The sequence below is a fragment of the Perca fluviatilis genome, chromosome 18 (genome assembly GCF_010015445.1).
Source record: "Perca fluviatilis chromosome 18, GENO_Pfluv_1.0, whole genome shotgun sequence".
Classification (NCBI taxonomy): Eukaryota; Metazoa; Chordata; class Actinopteri; order Perciformes; family Percidae; genus Perca; species Perca fluviatilis.
Genome location: NC_053129.1, coordinates 6,227,997 through 6,247,937, shown reverse-complemented (window position 1 = coordinate 6,247,937; position 19,941 = coordinate 6,227,997). Strand labels below are relative to the sequence as shown.

The window sequence follows — 19,941 nt, the reverse complement described above, 5'->3', positions numbered from 1 at the left end:
AGCGATTCAGGCACCGTTTAGGCACTGACACAATTTAAAAAGTATTATTTTTGGAATGCTATCAGAAAAAGAAAAAAAACGATACCCAACCCTACTCTGGGTCCTTCAGTCCTATAATGCGAATGAGGAAATCAGAGAATTGTTTCAGATGATGTTTCCCGACTCTGACATCTGTCGTTTTTTGTTTAGTTTTTATTGTTGTGATATAAGTCTTAAAATTCATTCATAATGTCTTAAAGTCCTAAATTTGACTTGTTGGAACCTGCTGAAACCCTGAGCCTGCTTTCTCTGTAGTTATCATCCGCTCATGAACTGCTAACCGACAAGCAGGCAACAAAGTCCCAGTTCACTCGTACGCATACTTTCCGCACTACGTGTCCGTGGACAACTGCAGACTTGTACCGGTCGCAGGCAGCCCTGATGTTACGTCCATTGTTGTGGCCACTTTTCTGGAACAGCTTGCGCAACCAACACAAGTCCACAGCGTTCGGCGGCGTGTATGTCTGAGCCTGTCTACATCGCATCCACCTGCAGTGTTGTCAGCTGTGTGTCTGCCTGATATACTTTGTGTGTAGGACGCCATTCCTCATTGATATAGTGACATTTAGCTCTTTGTTGTGAGCACCGTCCAGCAGATCTTCAAACGCTTTGCTAGTGCAAAGTTAGCACTAGCAAGCACTAGCAACTTGCTAGTACAAGCACTAGCAGTTAAATAGTTAATTATTAACATCCCCAGTGTCATGTCATCCTTGATGAGCTCAAGCGACTTATCCTGTCTTTCTTTCTCTTATGAGGCTTTGACCGGCTTTCCTCCTTTCCCACCTCCTGGTTACCCTCTGCTGTACTTGGCCCTGGTGTGTTCTCAGTAGAGTTGGTTATCGTTTGGGTTTTCTCCGAAAAAACAATTCTAAAGCCGCCTACACATGATCCACAGTAAAATAGCTCTGCGCTGGCCGTTCCATTGTTTTCCAATGGGGAGAGTGGTGCCACCCAACTACTGTACCGCTGTGCTTCTAGTTCAAATGGTTTCAACTTTGACCTTGTTACCGCTGACCTTTCAAGGCGCAACCATTTCCAGAAGCAATGATGGCGTATACCTGCACTGTGCTTTGCCTCTCTGCTCTGCACCCTACCTTGTGATTTTTCTTGTACACATACTTTACTATTTTTTATTGTCCCATATGTTTTTTGGCTCGCAGGAGGAGTTAGTTTGTACTACAGGAAAAGGGGAGAAAGAGAAAAGGGACACACTTATCAATTATGTTAATACAAGGATGGAAACTGGCAGGAACATATTCAAAACGCCTACTGCATACTACTGACGAACATAGTACTTAGTACTGCGTTGGTTTCCTGCTGCTGTGATGCATTAGGTCTACAAATGCGGCTTTCAAAGGATGTAACCCCTAAATTAAAACACAGCTATAGTGCCTGAATACGCATTTTAGGACTCTATCATGATTGGCAGGTAGTCATGACCTAAAGCATCCCCTGCTTTATTGTCTATTTTAAAATAAATTGCTTGATGTACGACTTCAGTTGCTCAACAGTACGGGGTCTCCGTTGTCAAATTTTGCGCTTCATAATGCGCCACACATTTTCAATGGGAGACAGGTCTGGACTGCAGCCAGGCCAGTCTAATACCTGCACTCTTTCACTATGAAGCCACTCTGTGGTAACACGTGCAGAATGTGGCTTGGCTTTGTCTTGCTGAAATAAGCAGGGACGTCCAGCTTATTTGGAACGTGTTGCAGGCATCAAATTCAAAATGAGTGAATATTTGCAAAAAAACAATAAAGTTTATCAGTTTGAACATAAATATCTTGTCTTTGTAGTGCATTCAGTTAAATATTGGTTGAAAAGGATTTGCAAATCATTATATTCTGTTTTTATTTATTTTTTACACTCCCAACTTCATTGGAATTGGGGTTTGTATAACAAAATAAAATACATATAATATTAAATATGAAGTAAATAAAATATGCATAACATTAAATATGAAGGAATTTGGGAATCCTTGAATATCCACACCAATATCCACAATAATGTAACCAATAGTTGAAGAAATATCTTGCTCTGAAATTAATTATTGGACAGAGAGTCAACAGAGTGGAAGTTTGATTTGAAAAAAAAAAATTTTTCTCATCAGCCAACAAAAAAGATCAGTAAAGTCAGTTGTTCCAATATACACAATGAAAAGATTTCAACAGATTTTTATTTTTTTGTTAAAGATTATACTATAAAACATTACATAATTACTTTGTGCTCTTTTACACTTTGTTCACTCTGCCTTCTGTCCTGCAGGTTTGGCTTTGATGTCCCAGTGATCCTTCGCAGCTCTGATGAAACAGAGTCCCATCTACCAACCCCTGAGAAGCAAATGGTTCAGATGACCAATCCTTTCACCCTTGAGTTGGGATCTGGGCCAGCATCTGTCACTGGTGAGAACAGTCATCATTAGTAATATAACACAGTAACTGTGTAGGTTTCCAAAGAATAAAGCTGTAGCTTGACGCTTCACTGATTCCCTTTATCTTAATCCACACTATACGTATTTTAAAATATCAGCACACACATATTAAGTGCGAAGAATCAAACAACTTATTGCATCACTGTAAATATGAGCTGTAATTAGCCTACATACCGTAAATACTGTAAATATTCTTTCTGAGTCCCTCTAAATTGATCAACCATATAAATTGTCTGAACTTATATTATTGCATGCTACTTAGTTAATTAGTTAGTTTTTTTTTAAATTAGTCTAATTAGATTATAACGCTAGTCATCGGGGCACGGGTAAGTAAAAAGAAATCACTATTTCTATACCACTAACAAGGCTCAAAATAGCACCACACTTCCATGGTAGCATAATGAGGGTTTGTAAACCAAAGCATTGAGAACTTTGTAAGTGTACAGACCGTTTATTAAAAAGATAGTTTATAAAGACAGTACTGTTCACGTATACAGCCATCTTGGGAAAACCGTCACAACCAGTCGAACTACAAACGACGTGCAACCAGTAACCAGTAACATATTTTAGCTCAAGCAGAGCGTGACTGTTTACCCAAGATGGCGCCCACCTGTAAATTTGAACAAACCTGTATACGAATCTTTTTAATAAACTGTTTGTATACTTACAAAGTTCTCAATGCTTCGGTTTACATGTAGGGACCCTCATTATGCTACCGTGGAAGTGTGATGCTATTTTGAGCCTTGTTAAATAGCGATTTCTTTTTACTTTACCCTTGCCCCAACGACTAGCGTTGTAAGCTAATTAGCGGTTTGCGATAAAACTGCTCACATTCGATTAGCATGAAAACATATCCCAGAGAACAGTGGACACGTTTTATTTACCCCTAGGTTCATTTTGCGCCGGATTTGTCCTTTAACTGCATTTAGGGTCATACAAACTGGGAAGGGGGAAGATAGCCTAAGTTGGATTGAAAGTGTCTGGGGATTTCAAATGCAACCTCCATCCAAGAAATACAATAAAAGGTTTACTAGAGACAGAGGTGGAAAGTAACGAAATAAATTTACTCACGTTACTGTATTGAGTAGTTTTGTTGTGTATTTTATATTTTTCAAGTAGTTTTTAAAATCGGTATTTTAAAATGTACTTGATTACGTTTTGAGTGAAGGATTGTATTTCGCTACATTACACATCCCATCCGTTACTGAGTAAAACGAAACGAAAGGAAGATAAAAAAAAATTGCGCCTGGAATTACTACACCAGACCATAGACTGTAATGCACCCTGAATGCCCTGAATGCACCAGCATTCTTTATTTTGCGCGAACCATGGATGTATTAAGAGAACTGGAGTGTTCGGCGGGAAGCCCCGTACGTTCCAATGAGAGTGCTCAAAACATGGATGTTGTCACTACCCAAAATGAGTAGAGTGCAGCTTTGAGTTGCGCATGCTCAGATTTAAACGGTTTACGGCATAACGTGTCATACCCGATGTTAGCCGAGTCAGACCGGCTTTGGTCGAGTGCAAATGTGAGTTGCGCATGGTCAGATTTAAACTGTTTACGGCATAACGTGTCTTACTGAAATTTGTGAAATCTGTAAAATATTAAACTTTTCTCTTTACATACAATAACAGAAGATGGAAATCATTTTCTAAAACGTTTTAGCTATCTATGATTGTTTGGTTGCTAACGTTAGCTCAAAACGCCATTAAAGTGACAGTCTTTGTGTCTGATTGCTAACTTGTAGCTAGCAGTCATTTCAAAAACGTTTTAGCTGTCTATGATTGTTAGATTGCTAACGTTAGCTCAAAACGCCATTCAAGTGACAGCCGATGTTGTGTTTGATTGCTAACTTGTAGCTAGCAGTCATTTCAAAAACGTTTTAGTTATTTATGATTGTTTGACTGCTAACGTTAGCTAAAAACGCCATTAGCATCTAGTAGGCTAGCTACTTGATTGCTAACGTTAGCTAAAAACGCCGTTAGCATCTAGTAGGCTACTTGATTGTTAACGTTAGCTCAAACCGCCGTTAGCATCTTGTAGACTACTTGTCGCAAAGTGACGCATGCGCAACTCACATCTGCACTCGTCGCAAAGTGACGCATGCGCAACTCAAAGCTGCACTCTACTCATTTTGGGTAGTGACAGATGTATTAAGAGAACGCATCATGCAGCTTCTTCTCTGGTTGCAAGTCGCAATTAAAAAGAAGTAGAAGAAGAACTGCAATGTGTTGCACCTGGTTGCTATGGTTACACCCTACTGTCTATGGGTGCACCCATAGACTAGTATATAAAAAGGTTGCACCGTCGGACCCATTGTTAAGAGAACGGTCGGACTTGGATGTGTCGGCGAGCGGCGAACTGAGTGGGAGACGTTAGCGGACGTAAATGAGCTGTTATCCCTCAAAAATGACTTGACTGATGCAGAGCGGGCACCGACATCTGAAGCTTTGCTAGTTAAGCTGCAAAAGCAACAATGCATCCAGGTATGCAGCAGTCAAGACCAGCTTTGTGACAAACTACAAAATCGCCAAAAACAGCCATTTTCTGAAGGGGCGTTTATTAAAGAGTGTTTGGTGGACTCTGCTGCGCTAATATGTCCAGAGGGGAAAAAAGCGACGTTTGAGAATGTGTCGCCTGACATAAAATTAATATTGAGCAGAATTAAGTTTAGCCTATTGGTCCGGCCCTCCACAACGATCCCTGATTTTCATGTGGCCCCTTGGGAAAATGAATAGCCCACTCCTGCCAGGACAACGTATGTAGGAGACTGGCTAAATTGATTGACATACATCTAATTAGCTCATATGGGCTACTGTGTAGAAGCTAGCTGTTAGTCTGGGCTGTGAACATTAGGGTCCAACCATAGACTGTTAATATTAATAATCAATAAACAGCCTATGGGTCTAACCCATTTATGGAGTCAAAACATGTGATTTGGCCTTGGTTTGCATTATAACTGTTGTTAATGTTTTTGAAGAAAAGAAGGATGGCCCTCAGAACTAACAATGTATGGTACTTTTACTTTCAATTGATTGTTTGAAAACATTTCATGGGATGGTCAGAACTAAAATTGCACATTATACCTTTCTAAGGGTCTTAAATAACATGTGACATGTGTTATGTTATTACATGTGTATACATTTGTATAGATGTTTAGACATTTGTTTAGATTTTTCTTTAATTAAAAACAAAATAGTTTTGGATTTATGACCCCTTGTACTATTTTCACTACATGGGAGAGATTCTCCACCGTTTTACAGTTTTTTAAAAAATGTAACTAAGTAACTTTTACTTAAAGTACATTTTAAATGAACTACTTATTACTTCTACTTGAGTAATTTTTCAGACAGGTATTTTTACTTGTACTTGAGTAATATTTAATCAAAGTATTGGTACTTTTACTTGAGTACAATATTTTAGTACTTTTTCCACCTCTGACAAGAGAATGACAATTATTTACTACAGCTAAAAGCCTGTTGTTATACTGTACAGCTCCTGTTCAGTAAATGTAAAGCTACAGTAAGTACTGCGTCGTAAATAAGTTCTTGGTACAGAAACCCAATATCATTCCTGTTCCACGTATGTTGTGGAGATGGAAGTATACATGTGATTATATCTTTTGTGGCCCAGGCCATTAAAACATTAGCCAACACTGTGCTCTTGGAACACTCCCTTGCAGATGGTGTGTCAGTGAGACCTTGCTGTCTGGAGCCCTGTGTCCTGAGCTGTTTCTGGGGCTGTAAGGTCAGTGCCCTGCAGGGAGCACTGCAGGCCCACCAGCATGGTCTGAAGCTCAGCACCCCCCAACATTTTCTGGAAGCCCTGCACCTCCACTATCACAACTGCCAGATCTTCCAGTATCCTTTACAGTACTAACAAAGACTCAGCTGCAACAAGGTTATTTGATTGTAATAATGTGCTAAGCTAGTTAGTATTTAGTAAGCTAACCACACTATGACTTCCAAAAACAGTGTTTATAGAACACTGACCAAACAACCAAACTGAGACAATTTTTAGACCAGATTTTATGATAGTAGTTATGTGATGGCAGTAGCTCAGTCAGTAGGGAGTTGGAACTGAAGAGTTGCTGGTGTGTAATAACAGATGAGTCAAAACATTGTAATTTCCCCTTGCGGGATTAATAAAGTATACATTATTATTATTATTATTCCACGGCCTGAAGCTCAGCACCCCCTCATATTTTCAGGAGGCCCTGTACCTCCACCACCACAAGGCAGGCACCCGTAACAAGGTTATTTGATTGTAATAATGTGCAGGTTGAAATCTCCTGCCATCCCGATATGGCATAGGTGGTTTATGTCCCTGATGTTCAGGTTACCATACCAAGCAATCATGGCAAAAGTAAAAACAGATTCAATAAAGCACTTATAAAATAAAGACATAATTTTCCTATCTACATTTAAAGTATTTAACTTCCTGAGGAAGTACAAACGTTGCTGTCCATTCTCACACCGCAGAGTGTGTACTTCCTTAGCAAGTTAAATACAAAAATTTTTGAAGACGCTGTCCTGTAACTTACATTAGTAAGCTACAGGACAGCGTAAATGAATAAAAATGTGGTTTAATGTACCTAAACAATGATCAATGATTACTAAATTTCTCTCTCATATTGCTCCTCATAACCACTGAAAACTGTCGAAAAATCAAAACCAAAAGTCCAATTATTATGGACGTTATCTGACATTAAGCGTTTCTGCTTCACATTTTCAGCAGGGCAGCGGAGCGGCTGTGTGTTGACTCTCCATGGTTCTCATGGGCTTTATAAGTCATGACGTGAAAACGCTTAACGTGGTTTAATGTACTAAACAACGATCAATAATCACCAAATTTCTGGTTCGATTTTTTGACAGTTTTCATTGGTTATGATGAGCAATATGAGAAAGAAATTTGGTGATCATTGATCATGGTTTAGGTACATTAAACCGCGTTAAGCTTTTTCACATTAAGCATTTTAGAATGTCCCGACAGGCAGTGCCAGCGCAGCAGCAGCAACGGCTGTGTTTGTGCCGGCCCTGTGGGGATAGAGATTTTTTGTGGATTTGTTGCAATCTGTCGCTCAAGAATTATATGTGTTATGAACTTTATTTTTTTTAACTAAATTGAGCTCGAGGTTTTCAAAAAATGGTGGGTACAAAATGACTCATGACGAAATCCGATAGGTACATGTACCCACCGTCCCCACCGAAATCAACACCTATGAAAGCATGGCACGAGGAGAGTGCTTGATCCTAAGGCTTATAGCACATAAGAAACATACCGGTAAATTGAATTTAACCTGATATCTAAACATAACCTTTTCTAACCTTATACCTTAAAAGTTAATTTCATATTTTCTCATGTACTCCTCATGGTAACTGACCTTGCAGATGATCCATATGGCTGATTTTGATTATGCTCTCTTTCTTTACTGTAGCTGGAAATATTCTGAGGTGATGTGATGTTTATTTTACATAGTGTGTTAATTACACCAAACAGTAAAAGAACATCAAAGTTAAATTTCTGTTAGTAATGTTGGAATTGTTTTGAGGTGAATGTTTATTTTATAATTTTAACAGCTATCAATCAAAGCAGTCATTGCCATCATTTCTTATCATGGTGATAATACTCATATCTAAGATATTTATTTGGCTTTACCCTGCGTGTTTGCATGATATACATTTCCTACTGTAGCTCCTGATGTTAGCCTCTTTGACCCCACCCTTCCAGTATCGGCAATGAAGATCGAGTGGAACGCCACACACAGATTCCTGCTGACCATGAGATCAAAGATTTTGGGCTTTTGCCAAGGGAACACTACCCTCTTCTGGCTGTGCTGACGCTGGCAGAGCCAGAAGCCAGAGATGCATACAACATTGTGAGTCCATCTCACATAAAAACATTTTAGCTATGATTGTTTACTGTTTGTTTTTGAGTGAGATGACCAGACTTATCACAACGTCTGAAAGTAAAGGGAAACTGCAGGCCAAAGCAAGTCAAGAGTTTTTGTGTAGTCCCATGTACACTGTGAGTGAGTGGGCTTTTACAGGTCCACGACATCAACTACACTGACCAAACCAAGCTCTCTAGAAAGGAAAGAACATTTCCCTAAAAAACCCTTAGCATAGAAAGGAGAGACTAATTGACAAGCGATTTGATAATACAAATTTAAAGAAACTCATTATGCTGTCTTTCTTCTTTTAGGTGGCTAGTGTGACAGTTATTCATGTTCCTGATGACAAATACAGCCTTTCTGCACGGGTTCTCTTTCAGTACCTTCTCACCTCACAAGGGAACATGTACGAGTTAAAGGTATGTCACATTTTGTTTCAGGCAGGTTGTTCCTGCTTATCTCACAAACTCACACAGTCAGGCTCTCCATATTTTGACTAAAATCGGTTAGTATTTAGCAGAGTAACTGCACTATGACTTCCAAAAACAGTGTTTATAGAACACTGACCAAACAACCGGACGGAGACTATTTTTAGACCAGATTTTATGATAGTAGATACAGTGGGGTTCATAAGTTTAGGAACCCATGCTAAAGTTGACTAAAAACAGGAATAAAAAAATCATCTTTTATATTGATATTGATACCTTCATTAAAAAAAAATAGGAAAAATCCAACCTTTAAGGACACCAATTTTCTTTGTGAATGAATAATGTATCGTAAATAAATAAATGTTCTTCCTGAAAATACAGCGGGCATAAGTATAGATATGGAGGAAATATTTATTCATAATTCAAATTGAAAGTCCAAAGAGAAATTGAAAGTCCAAAGAGAAAACAAAGCAAGATCAAATTAAAAATATTATTTCTTTTTTTTAATTTTCCATTTGGCTTTGGCTTTTGAATTTAATATTTGGCTTTTGAATTTCAATTTAACATTGGCTTTTAATTTTCATTTAATATTTGGCTTTTGATTTTGAATTTAACATTGGCTTTTAATTTTCATTTAGTATTTGGCTTTTGAATTTGAATTTAACATTGGCTTTTATTTTCATTTAATATTTGGCTTTTGAATTTGAATTTAACATTGGCTTTTATTTTCATTTAATATTTGGCTTTTGAATTTGAATTTAACATTGGCTTTTAATTTTCATTTAATATTTGGCATTTCAATTTCCATTTAACATTGCCTTTTCGTTTGGACTTGACACATGTCAATGTAAATGAGGAGGCGTGGCCCAAAGGCTGGTGGGAGGGTCTGAAACGAAAGGGGTGCAGAGGCACCTTATGAACAGCAGGGGGAGCTTACTGCTGAGGAGCATCTGTCTGCAGCTTCAGGCTTGATGGCCTCTTATTTCACATGATAGAAAATGATGATGTAGGCTAAACACAAACGAAATTTCATGCAACAACAGTGAAGTTTTCATGTAGTTACTATAATTGGGCCCGTGTTAGTGAGGACTAGATTAGGAATGTATTTAAAGCTGATTCTGGTTCCCAACTTCGCCCCAGGTGTGTCTGTTTAAAACACGGATTCAGACAACTTTTCTCTTTTGATGTTTTATTTAATTAAGCAACAGTAGAAACATGGGTGTGGGTAGCTCTGCGACGTGTGTTTGTGTGTGGTCAGATTTCGAGGACGCACACACACACACAATCTCAACCGGATAGTCATCGTCCGAACTGCGACCTCTCCTTTTTCTTTCTCTCACTTTTTTCTCCGGGTGGTGCGCGCGGTGTGAGGTAACTCTACACAGTTAATTTATCGCATAAAAAAGTAGATGAAAATTGTAAAAAGTTTCCAGTTGTTTGCTGCTGCTACTACTGCAAACTCCCGATCTAGATTATAGAATCGATTGCTTTTTTTATAATTTCCATCTGCTTTTTCACCACTAAATTCACTTCTGAGACTTTTTTATGCGATAAATTAACTGTGTAGAGTTTGAATATGGGCAGTTTTACAAACGTTGATGGCCAACTGCACATTTTCTCCGATGTTGTCAGAAGCTTCAGTCTGACGGGACAGCCAGTTGGTGGCGGCCGGGATCGCCTCCCTGCTGGCCGGCCAGTGATGCTTACAGACACCGCTGACAGCTGGAAGTACACGGGTTGTACAAAAGGCCGTCAATCAGGAGTGATTGTTGTGAGTAGCCTACAAGTTGGAGAATAGCGCGGACACGCACTTCACACCGCGTGCACCACCCGGAGAAAAAAGTGAGAGAAAGAAAAAGGAGAGGTCGCAGTTCGGACGATGACTATCCGGTTGAGATTGTGTGTGTGTGTGTGTGCGTCCTCGAAATCTGACCACACACAAACACACGTCGCAGAGCTACCCGCACCCATGTTTCTACTGTTGCTTAATTAAATAAAACATCAAAAGAGAAAAGTTGTCTGAGTCCGTGTTTTAAACAGACACACCTGGGGCGAAGTTGGGAACCAGAATCAGCTTTAAATACAGTCCTAATCTAGTCCTCACTAACACGGGCCCAATTATAGTAACTACATGAAAACTTCACTGTTGTTGCATGAAATGTCGTGTGTGTTTAGCCTACATCATCATTTTCTATCATGTGAAATAAGAGGCCATCAAGCCTGAAGCTGCAGACAGATGCTCCCCAGCAGTAAGCTCCCCCTGCTGTTCATAAGGTGCCTCTGCACCCCTTTCGTTTCAGACCCTCCCACCAGCCTTTGGGCCACGCCTCCTCATTTACATTGACATGTGTCAAGTCCAAAGGAAAAGGCAATGTTAAATGGAAATTGAAATGCCAAATATTAAATGAAAATTAAAAGCCAATGTTAAATTCAAATTCAAAAGCCAAATATTAAATGAAAATTAAAAGCCAATGTTAAATTCAAATTCAAAAGCCAAATATTAAATGAAAATTAAAAGCCAATGTTAAATTCAAATTCAAAAGCCAAATATTAAATGAAAATTAAAAGCCAATGTTAAATTCAAATTCAAAAGCCAAATATTAAATTCAAAAGCCAAAGCCAAATGGAAAATTAAAAAAAAATATATATATACTATATATATATATATATATATATATACTTTTAATTTGATCTTGCTTTGTTTTCTCTTTGGACTTTCAATTTGAATTATGAATAAATATTTCCTCCATATATAGACACCCCTATGTTAAATTCCCATAGAGGCAGGCAGGTTATTTCATGGATCCAGGATACTATGCATCCTGATAAAGTTCCCTTGGCCTTAAAATAGCCCCACATCATCACATAGCCTTCACCATACCTAGAGATTGGCATGGTTTTATGTCAGTTAGCCTAATAGCTGGTTTGATTTGCATTGGGAGATGATCTTATGGAAAGTACCCCATGCCAATATAGGGGTGTCTATACTTATGCCCCCTGTATTTTAAGGAAGAATTTATTTATTTACGATACATTATTCATTCACAAAGAAAATTGGTGTCCTTAAAGGTTGGATTTTTCCTATTTTTTTTAATTAAGGCATCAATATCAATATCCAAAAGATGATTTTTTTTAGTCCTGTTTTTAGTCAACTTTAGCATGGGTTCCTAAACTTATGAACCCCACTGTATGTGATTCCAGCATTCATTCAAATATATATTTTTATATATATATAGATATATATATATATTATTATATATATTTAATTAAATTCCTCTGCTGACTGAGCTTCAGGAAGCAATCTTATGGTAAACTTTCTAAATGTTAGTACATCATTAACCCTTATTGGGGTATTGGGGTACCCATAGACCCCAGGGTATACTTTTTGTCACATTTTACATCATTCATATTTTTTATAACTGTGGGTGCATCCCAGATTCTTAAATTGCATCCCCAGTTCCTCCACTTGCTTCCCTTCCTCATGTCTTAGTCGTTCCCAGCGAGGTAGCATGGGAGAGACTGGAGGAAATCATGCCAGGAGATAGGAAACAAGGAAATGTGTTTTAAGAGGGATTACACGTCCTTTCCTCACATCACATTAATTGTCAGCTGTATAGAGGGAGTTAGCAACATTAAACTGCACAGCTTCCGGGAAGGCTGATCTTAGGGCTGCACGATTATGGCCAAAATGATAATCACGATTGTTTTGATCAATATTGAGATCACGATTAATCACGATTATTTGTTGATTTTAACCAAAAAAAAATTTATTGTCACATAGGCTAATTATAACTGCTTTTACATCCATATTGTGCTACATTCCTGCTAAAACATCCATATTGTGTTACATTCCTCCTTTAGTGAAGGATACTGTGAAGGAGTATGCCATTTCAGCTGTTGTGCGACCGCTTTCCATACATGCACGTTTGCCGTAAGGTATCTACCTGACGAAATAGCAACGTGGATTTCGGTGGCTCATTACACTGTTACTTACATGTCGGCGTTGTGCTCTGATGCTCCGAAACCCACATTAGAGGCAACATAAACATTGCTGCATGTCCCACTAGTAAACACTAATAACACGTTACACAGCAGGCAACGTTAGCCTACCGTTAGCCACAGTAGTAACTGGATTAAACAAGGCTAAAATGCTGACAGCCAAATGGTGTAGTGTGACTGTATTTCACTATAGAGGATTCCAACAGTGGGACGTCATACAGTCTGCTGCTAAAGCTATGAGCTAAAAGACACAAACTAGCACTGGTCACTGCTGTTGTCTGAAAAACAACACAGCCAGGACAAAATGTTGCGTTTACTGGTAAACTGGTAAACATTGTGACTGGCTTATGATGACCGACTGCTACCTGTTGTGGAATTTTCCTCACGTTACTCTGTCCTCTGTGACTGTCTACATCTAAAAACTAAGCTGCGCGGTGCAGGGAACAACTCTGATTGGCTCATGGAGGCACGTCATTAGACAGTGGTTTATGGAGCGCTAGATTGGCTTTGCAAAAACTTTGATAAGGAGCGTTCTATGAACAGAATGACGCATTTTAAATATCGCTCGATCATGCAAATTTAATTGTGGGAAGCCAAAATCGTGATCGTAATTAAAATTTGATTAATTGTGCAGCCCTAGCTGCTCTCGTGTATCCTCACTTATAGATCCTCGGAGATCCCTCCTCGATGCTCAGGAGCTATCAAGTAAGGGAAGTGAGATTCAGCCAAAGTCAAACCAATTTGGGTTGTTTTATTTCAAAGTTTGTGGGTTGGTAGTCATTCCAGATACCCAAACATTCATACACAAGCACTAAAAAACTTTTTCATGATATGTCTCCTTTAAAATCCATCATTAATGCAGCCTGACATAGAACAGAAAAAAGACATTTTTAACTAAAAAGTGCTTGAAATGGGCTCAATAATACTAACATTAATTATGATTAATTTCTTTGTGAACTCTCTTTGAAACCAGAGATGATAAATATACAAATTAGCATTAAAGGAATACTTCCTACTACCATCAAAATAACAATTTGTATTTCTCACCCCGTGTTACCTTGAATTCCTGAAGAATTTTTGTCTTTCTTGCATGCTTCACAGTGAACGAAGCAGCTGAATGTTTGCCAAACAACAAAGCACAGTTTTCTTTCTCTCTCTGTGAAATGAAGCTGCCTTCAAGTTTTTGGCTCTTTCTCTTTCCTTTATTGTGTTATATATCTTTTTGTTCACGTTATAGGTTTACAAAGTGAAAAAGCCCAAAGTCCACCCTAAAGGGACTTACCATCTTCCAGAGAAAACACTGTTCACAAACTGCTCCAAGCACTATTGTAGTCCAGCCTTCACTTCTGTGAACACAGAGTGAAAAGAGGAGCTGTACCCTACATGAACAGACTAGGTTTGGCCTAAGTTGTGATATCACAAGATTTCTGTGTACACTGGTTTTAAGTGGGTGGGGCTAATAAAAACAATCACGGTACAGTGTCAGTGCTAGGAGCTGAAGCGGGGGTGTACAATGTTTGCAGCAGCAGCCTGACAGATGTCTTTATGCAACTGGACAAAATATTTTCATCAGACTCTATCTGTCTGATAAGCAGCCACATATATACAATAGAAATATAGATATGCAAATGCAGCCTCTTTTTTCTTTCTTAATGTTAAACAGTTATATGTACATATTTGTTTCTGTATTTATTGTTTATTTCATATTAATGTTTAATATGCTTATGTATACACCAACAACCAAGGCAAATTCCTTGTAAGTGTTACTTACTTGGAAATAAATCTCTTTCTGATTCTGACGTATTTCATGCTCCACACCTCGAATTTGTAATGCAGGGCTTTTTGGTATAGATTTGTTGTCTCCAAGCCTGACCTGAGATAACCTAGAAGACGTCACTATGACATTACCGTGATTTTGTTTGAGTAGTGGTCACTGTGAACAGCTGTCAAAATGATGTTGATATACTGTGAGAAAACTATGCCTCCTGTCTCCCGCAGCCTCTCTTCATGTCAGCTGCCAGTAGGGGGGCATCTGAGCCCTTCGACTCAGAGCAGAATACCCAACCCAGTGAACCCAATGACGAGGCCAGCAGAGTCGAGCAGAGTCCAGTGGTGGAGGAGGAGGAGAATGACTGGTCAGAGGGAAAGGGCAGAGACTGTGTGGTCTGTCAGAATGCAGCGGTGAACAAGGTGTTGCTGCCCTGCAGACACGCCTGTGTGTGTGACAGCTGTGTGTCACACTTCCAGCACTGCCCCATCTGCAGGGCCTTCGTCCAGGAGTCCTTCACCCTGACACAGGGACCAGCTGCAGAACAATGACTCCATACCGAACCAGTGAATGTTATTTAAGAAATAATTTGCAGCAAGACAGGCATCATTGCAAATAAACCCTGACGCCAAATCTTGATCTTGCAATTATTTTACATCAAACTATAATGGATAAAAAGTCTGGCAGGACTGTAGAAAGTAATAGTATCTTGAACATCAGTGGGTAACACTGCAGCAAAAAAAAAACGTTTGTTAACTCTGAGATGAGGAAAATTTTGGGTTTTCTGTTTCAGAAAGGGAGGTTAATCAAACCTAAGAGAGAGGGGTAACTCGCCATTTCAGAAAGAGAGGTAACTTAACCTCAGAGTCTAGGACTTTTTCACATTTACTCTAGCAGCAATTTTGTCCCACGCAAATTCTCTCTTTTTTGCAGCAGCCGCTGTGTTGCTTTTTTAACGAAATACATATATGTTCAAACTCGCTGTATGTACGCATGAGTATTTCCGCTGACCAGTTTGTTTGTGGTTGTTACCATGAAATGTATGTATCATGGCTCCATTCATGCTGCCCAAAGCTATCTCTCTACACATTCATAACTTGTTCATATAACAACTAAAGGACATTAAAGTGGGCCCGTAAACAAGATCACAAACATTTGAAATTCCTTTAGTTGCCCATATCCTAAAATGGCAGTTCGGACATGGAGCATTCAATATCCAAGCATAAAGATACAGGATCTTTATGTTTCCAGTCAGATATATGGCACAGATAAGCAGCGAGCTGATACTTTAAAATGTCAGACAGGTCAAGACCAACCTCTGAAGATTAGAGACGTAATGTTGCCATTTTTTTTTTTTTTTAATACATTTTGTATTATTTTTAATATTTTTTAACACACAACATACAGAACAAACAAATACAATCAAACAGGAACCAAAACCCTCACCCACCCTCTGCGGTCTCGAGGAAAACAAAACAAACCATAATACAAGAAAACAAAAATCACACATAGCCTAATCCTCCTCTAATTCTTGTGATGCTGAGGTCATTAGTGTGCTGCTGCGTTTTTCCATAGGTCTATAGTCGATGACTTGGCTTTGTTAATCCTTTAACAACAGCAATCCTGGACCGTATTGATGCTGGCAGCGCAGACCAATTGGCCAGATCCCTTTGAACACAATACAAAATTATAATCTGTATCTCAAAAATAATAATTCACTCTCATACAACAAACATTAACTCATTACTTTCATATATATTTATTGAACATTTTAGTCAAAGGTGTGTTCACCTTGGCCCATGCAGTGAAGGGCCGAAGGAGGAGAGGAAGACGGGCCGGACGCTTGTTTGTCTCGGCAGGTGGGAACTTTGCACTCCGCTACCTGGGATATTCCTTTCCAACAAAATGACCCAAGTTCATTGTGGAACTGGACTAACCTCAGCTACTGCTGAAGAAAAACAGACTTTTCTAGATCTGCCGTTTTGTGCTTCACAGAGACGCAGTGTTGCCAACTCCTCAGTAAGGAAAGTCGCTATTGGCTGTCCTAAAAGTCGCTAGAAGTCGCTAGATGACGTCATACGCTCATTTGCATACAGCTTCGTGGTTGTGTCAGCAAGGTAGATAGAAAAAAAATAGAAATCTTTAGCCAAATAATCACAAATTCAATACAGGAATTTATTTTACCTTATAATTATTACTTAGGTAGTCTATCTTTGGGAAGGAAAAAGAAAAAGAAAAAAGAAATTCTACAATGGGATGGAGAAAGATTGATAAACAATTCTTCTAAAAGGCTGGGCTGCCCAGGGCCAGGCCAGCTCAGCGGCGACTTTCCCCGGCCACGTCCCGCTGTCTCTCCTACCTACACCGGCACCCGCACGCTGTCCCTTCTCCCCTTTCTACCTGAATGCGCGCACTGTGCTGCTGCACAATGTGCACATGAGGAGAGAGCACATAGGGGAGGGGCTGCTCCTCTGCTCCTCAGTCACAGAACAGAAGAGAGGTGAATGTTTTGGCGGCTACAGGGGAGAAATACCTTGCGTACTCGCTGGACAATACTGGCGACTTTTTCGCCAGAAAGTCGCCAGATTTGTCGCTAGTCGCTTTTGTGAAAAAAAGTCGCTAAGGGGGTCTGAAAAGTCGCTAAATCTAGCGACAAAGTCGCTAAGTTGGCAACACTGCAGAGACGTGGCTCTGTGTTCTGATACCGAACTTGCTAGAGGTGGCTAGTTTTTATGGGGTGCCGTTTGTAAAGCGGCTCCCTCTGAAATTAACAGCAACATTTTGTCACATTTAGCTTCAAACAATGTTTAAAAAACTGGTATGAATTTTTGAGGGTCACTTTTTAGCACATTTAGAACAATATTTGTCAACTTAGAGATATTTTAAATAGTTAAATCTAAACATTAAATGTTACACCTAAATGTTAAATCTAAATCTAAATGTTAAATTTAAATCTAAATCTAAATATTAAATCTAAACGTTAAATCTAAATGTTAAATCTGAATGTTAAATCTAAATATTAAATCTTAATCTAAATCTAAATGTTAAATCTAAATGTTAAATCTAAATCTAAATCTAAACGTTAAATCTAAATGTTAAATCTAAATCTAAATGTTACATTTAAATATAAATCTAAATGTTAAATTTAAATATTAAATCTAAATCTAAATATAAATGTTAAATATAAATGTTAAATATAAATCTAAATCTAAATGTTGAATCTAAATGTTTCGGGTGAAACTAAATATTTAGCTAATATGCAAATTCAAAATGCCGGTAACCGGAAGTACCAAAATAAAAGCTCGAGGAGGTCAGTGTGTTTTTATAGTGTCAAATAATGAATAAAAAAACATCTCATCCGGGGAAATGGACTCTTGGACATGGATTATCGTGATAATAACTACCTAAATAATAAACACGTTTGGAGAAACTGTATTTGAAGAGTACTTTGAGTTTTTAGTGTCACTTTTATGAAGGGGGCGAGACTTATGACCTGTAGCCACTATAGCCAGCCACGGGGGGGCTCACTTTGACTGATCTGTCATGTTCGCTTGCATGAAGGCCAGCAAGAGCCTTCCCTCCCGCCCTGACCAGGTACGGTAATGTCGGCCATGGTGGCGCTGTGAAAATGTCCAACGAATGCGTTAGCCGAGAACATCGGCAGAGCCGTCCTGGCGGCTATTCAAACTTTTTCAACAGCGACAGCAACCGCCTCAGGGCCACCACAGGCCACCTCGGTAGTAGCTATGTTTTCCAAATCAACGTGCGCATTTGATTCTTGTCAAGGCTAACTTAACTAAACTAGCTAACGGTAGCCAGTAGAGATTTGCTACTAGCACCAATGCACTTTATGTGTAGCACATTTGTTTCTATAAACCGTAAAACTCACACCGGGTTAAGTTACGCATTGGGATGAACTCATGAGTAAATGTGAGTTCAAGATTATGTGAAGATGTTCTGACCAGCAAAGCATAAATTATATAATTTAGCGTTACAGCTAATGGAGACTACTTGTCACACCTCAGGCCCACAAATGACACTGTGAATTGTTGGTCAAATGGAAATCTGCCTCTGTCCTCAGTCAGACATCTCACCTTGGCTTACCTGCTGGCCTTTACTCACAAGATAAAACCGTTCTCTGTTTGGCTAGAGAGAGCAATGCTGATGGAGGACAGAGGCAGTCACAATGATAAAGACATTTAATTTAATGTGAATGAGTGTATACTGTAAAAAGCATAAAATGTACCTCTTTGTTTCTGCATTTTCCTGCTTTTTTGTCCTTTGCCAATCTCAACACTGTTTTTTGACTGCTGGGCATATAAACATTAAAAACACATGAAATTTAATGTTGCTAATATTTTGCTAATGTCTCTTCAGGCTCCCACCACCTACAATAACCCACGGGGCCAGCCACACCCACCACCTCCACTGGAACATCATACCGTTTCGGTATACTTTCATACTCCTGTAACCTAAATGGCTGTTTGTTGGTTATTTAATTTGTGTGGTGTAATGTTTCGGCATTAGTTCCAATCATGGTGGCATATTTTACACAACAATAACATGTGACAAGATAACAATGTCTTTGGTATTTTGTTTATATTTCAAAACTCTTCAGGGCTCCAGCACCAGCACTACCATACCTTCACCAACAACAGACTTTGCTCCAGTGACCTGTCTGTCAGTAAGTACTCATTAATATTCATGTTCATATTTGTTTGATTTATTTCTCATTTACCTCTCAGTAACCTTTCATCTTTTGATTGTCCATTTTATTTAAATATTCCTTAAATAAATGTACAGTACAATCTATAATTCTCTTCAGTCAGAAAGATAATGAGTGGATGTGAATGCTGTTATGTCTATAATTCTCTCTTGAATAACCCTTGTTTGTTATAGAAACATGCCAAATGTCATATTCGTTGCTGTGTTCTAGAATGACTACCAAGGAAGACATCAGATTTCCAAAGGAGGAGCTTGAACATGTTCTTTCACTGAAAACCACCTTTACAGAAGCGCATCTATTCTTTCAATCTCAAGGCCAACTTTCTACAAGTTACTGCATGACTATAATATCCCAACGTCAAAATTTAAGAGCATCAGTGATCAACAATTGGATCTTGAAGTGTCTCAAAAAAAAACTGAACACCCAAATGTTGGAGAAGTGATGCTTATGGGGCATCTCCGGCTCAAAAACATTGTGGTTCAAAGACAACGTGTAAGAGATTCACGCGAAGGATGGACCCAATTGGTGTCCTAGCCAGGAGAAGAACAGCAATAGCTCGGCGAGTATACTCTGTCCCACATCCAAATTTCATATGGCATGTAGGCGGAAACCATAAGTTGATTCGGTTGGAAATTGGTTGTTCATGGAGCCATAGA

General features: G+C 38.9%; 1 protein-coding gene across 5 annotated transcripts in view; it reads left to right on the top strand.

The window, feature by feature from the left end:
* cgrrf1 (cell growth regulator with ring finger domain 1) overlaps window positions 1-15,196 on the top strand; it is a 36,185-nt gene extending 20,989 nt beyond the window's left edge. For 4 of the 5 annotated variants that reach the window (XM_039781989.1, XM_039781991.1, XM_039781988.1 and 1 more), the window contains 5 exons: window positions 2,305-2,441; window positions 6,154-6,331; window positions 8,202-8,349; window positions 8,676-8,783; window positions 14,790-15,196. In XM_039781989.1, coding sequence (XP_039637923.1) covers window positions 2,305-2,441; window positions 6,154-6,331; window positions 8,202-8,349; window positions 8,676-8,783; window positions 14,790-15,110 — 892 coding nt within the window. In that variant the 3' untranslated portion in view covers window positions 15,111-15,196. Of the gene's footprint in view, window positions 1-62; window positions 855-2,304; window positions 2,442-6,153; window positions 6,332-8,201; window positions 8,350-8,675; window positions 8,784-14,789 lie in introns of those variants that run through there. The other variant, XM_039781992.1, reaches the window with a different exon arrangement.
* Window positions 15,197-19,941: the final 4,745 nt, after the last annotated feature.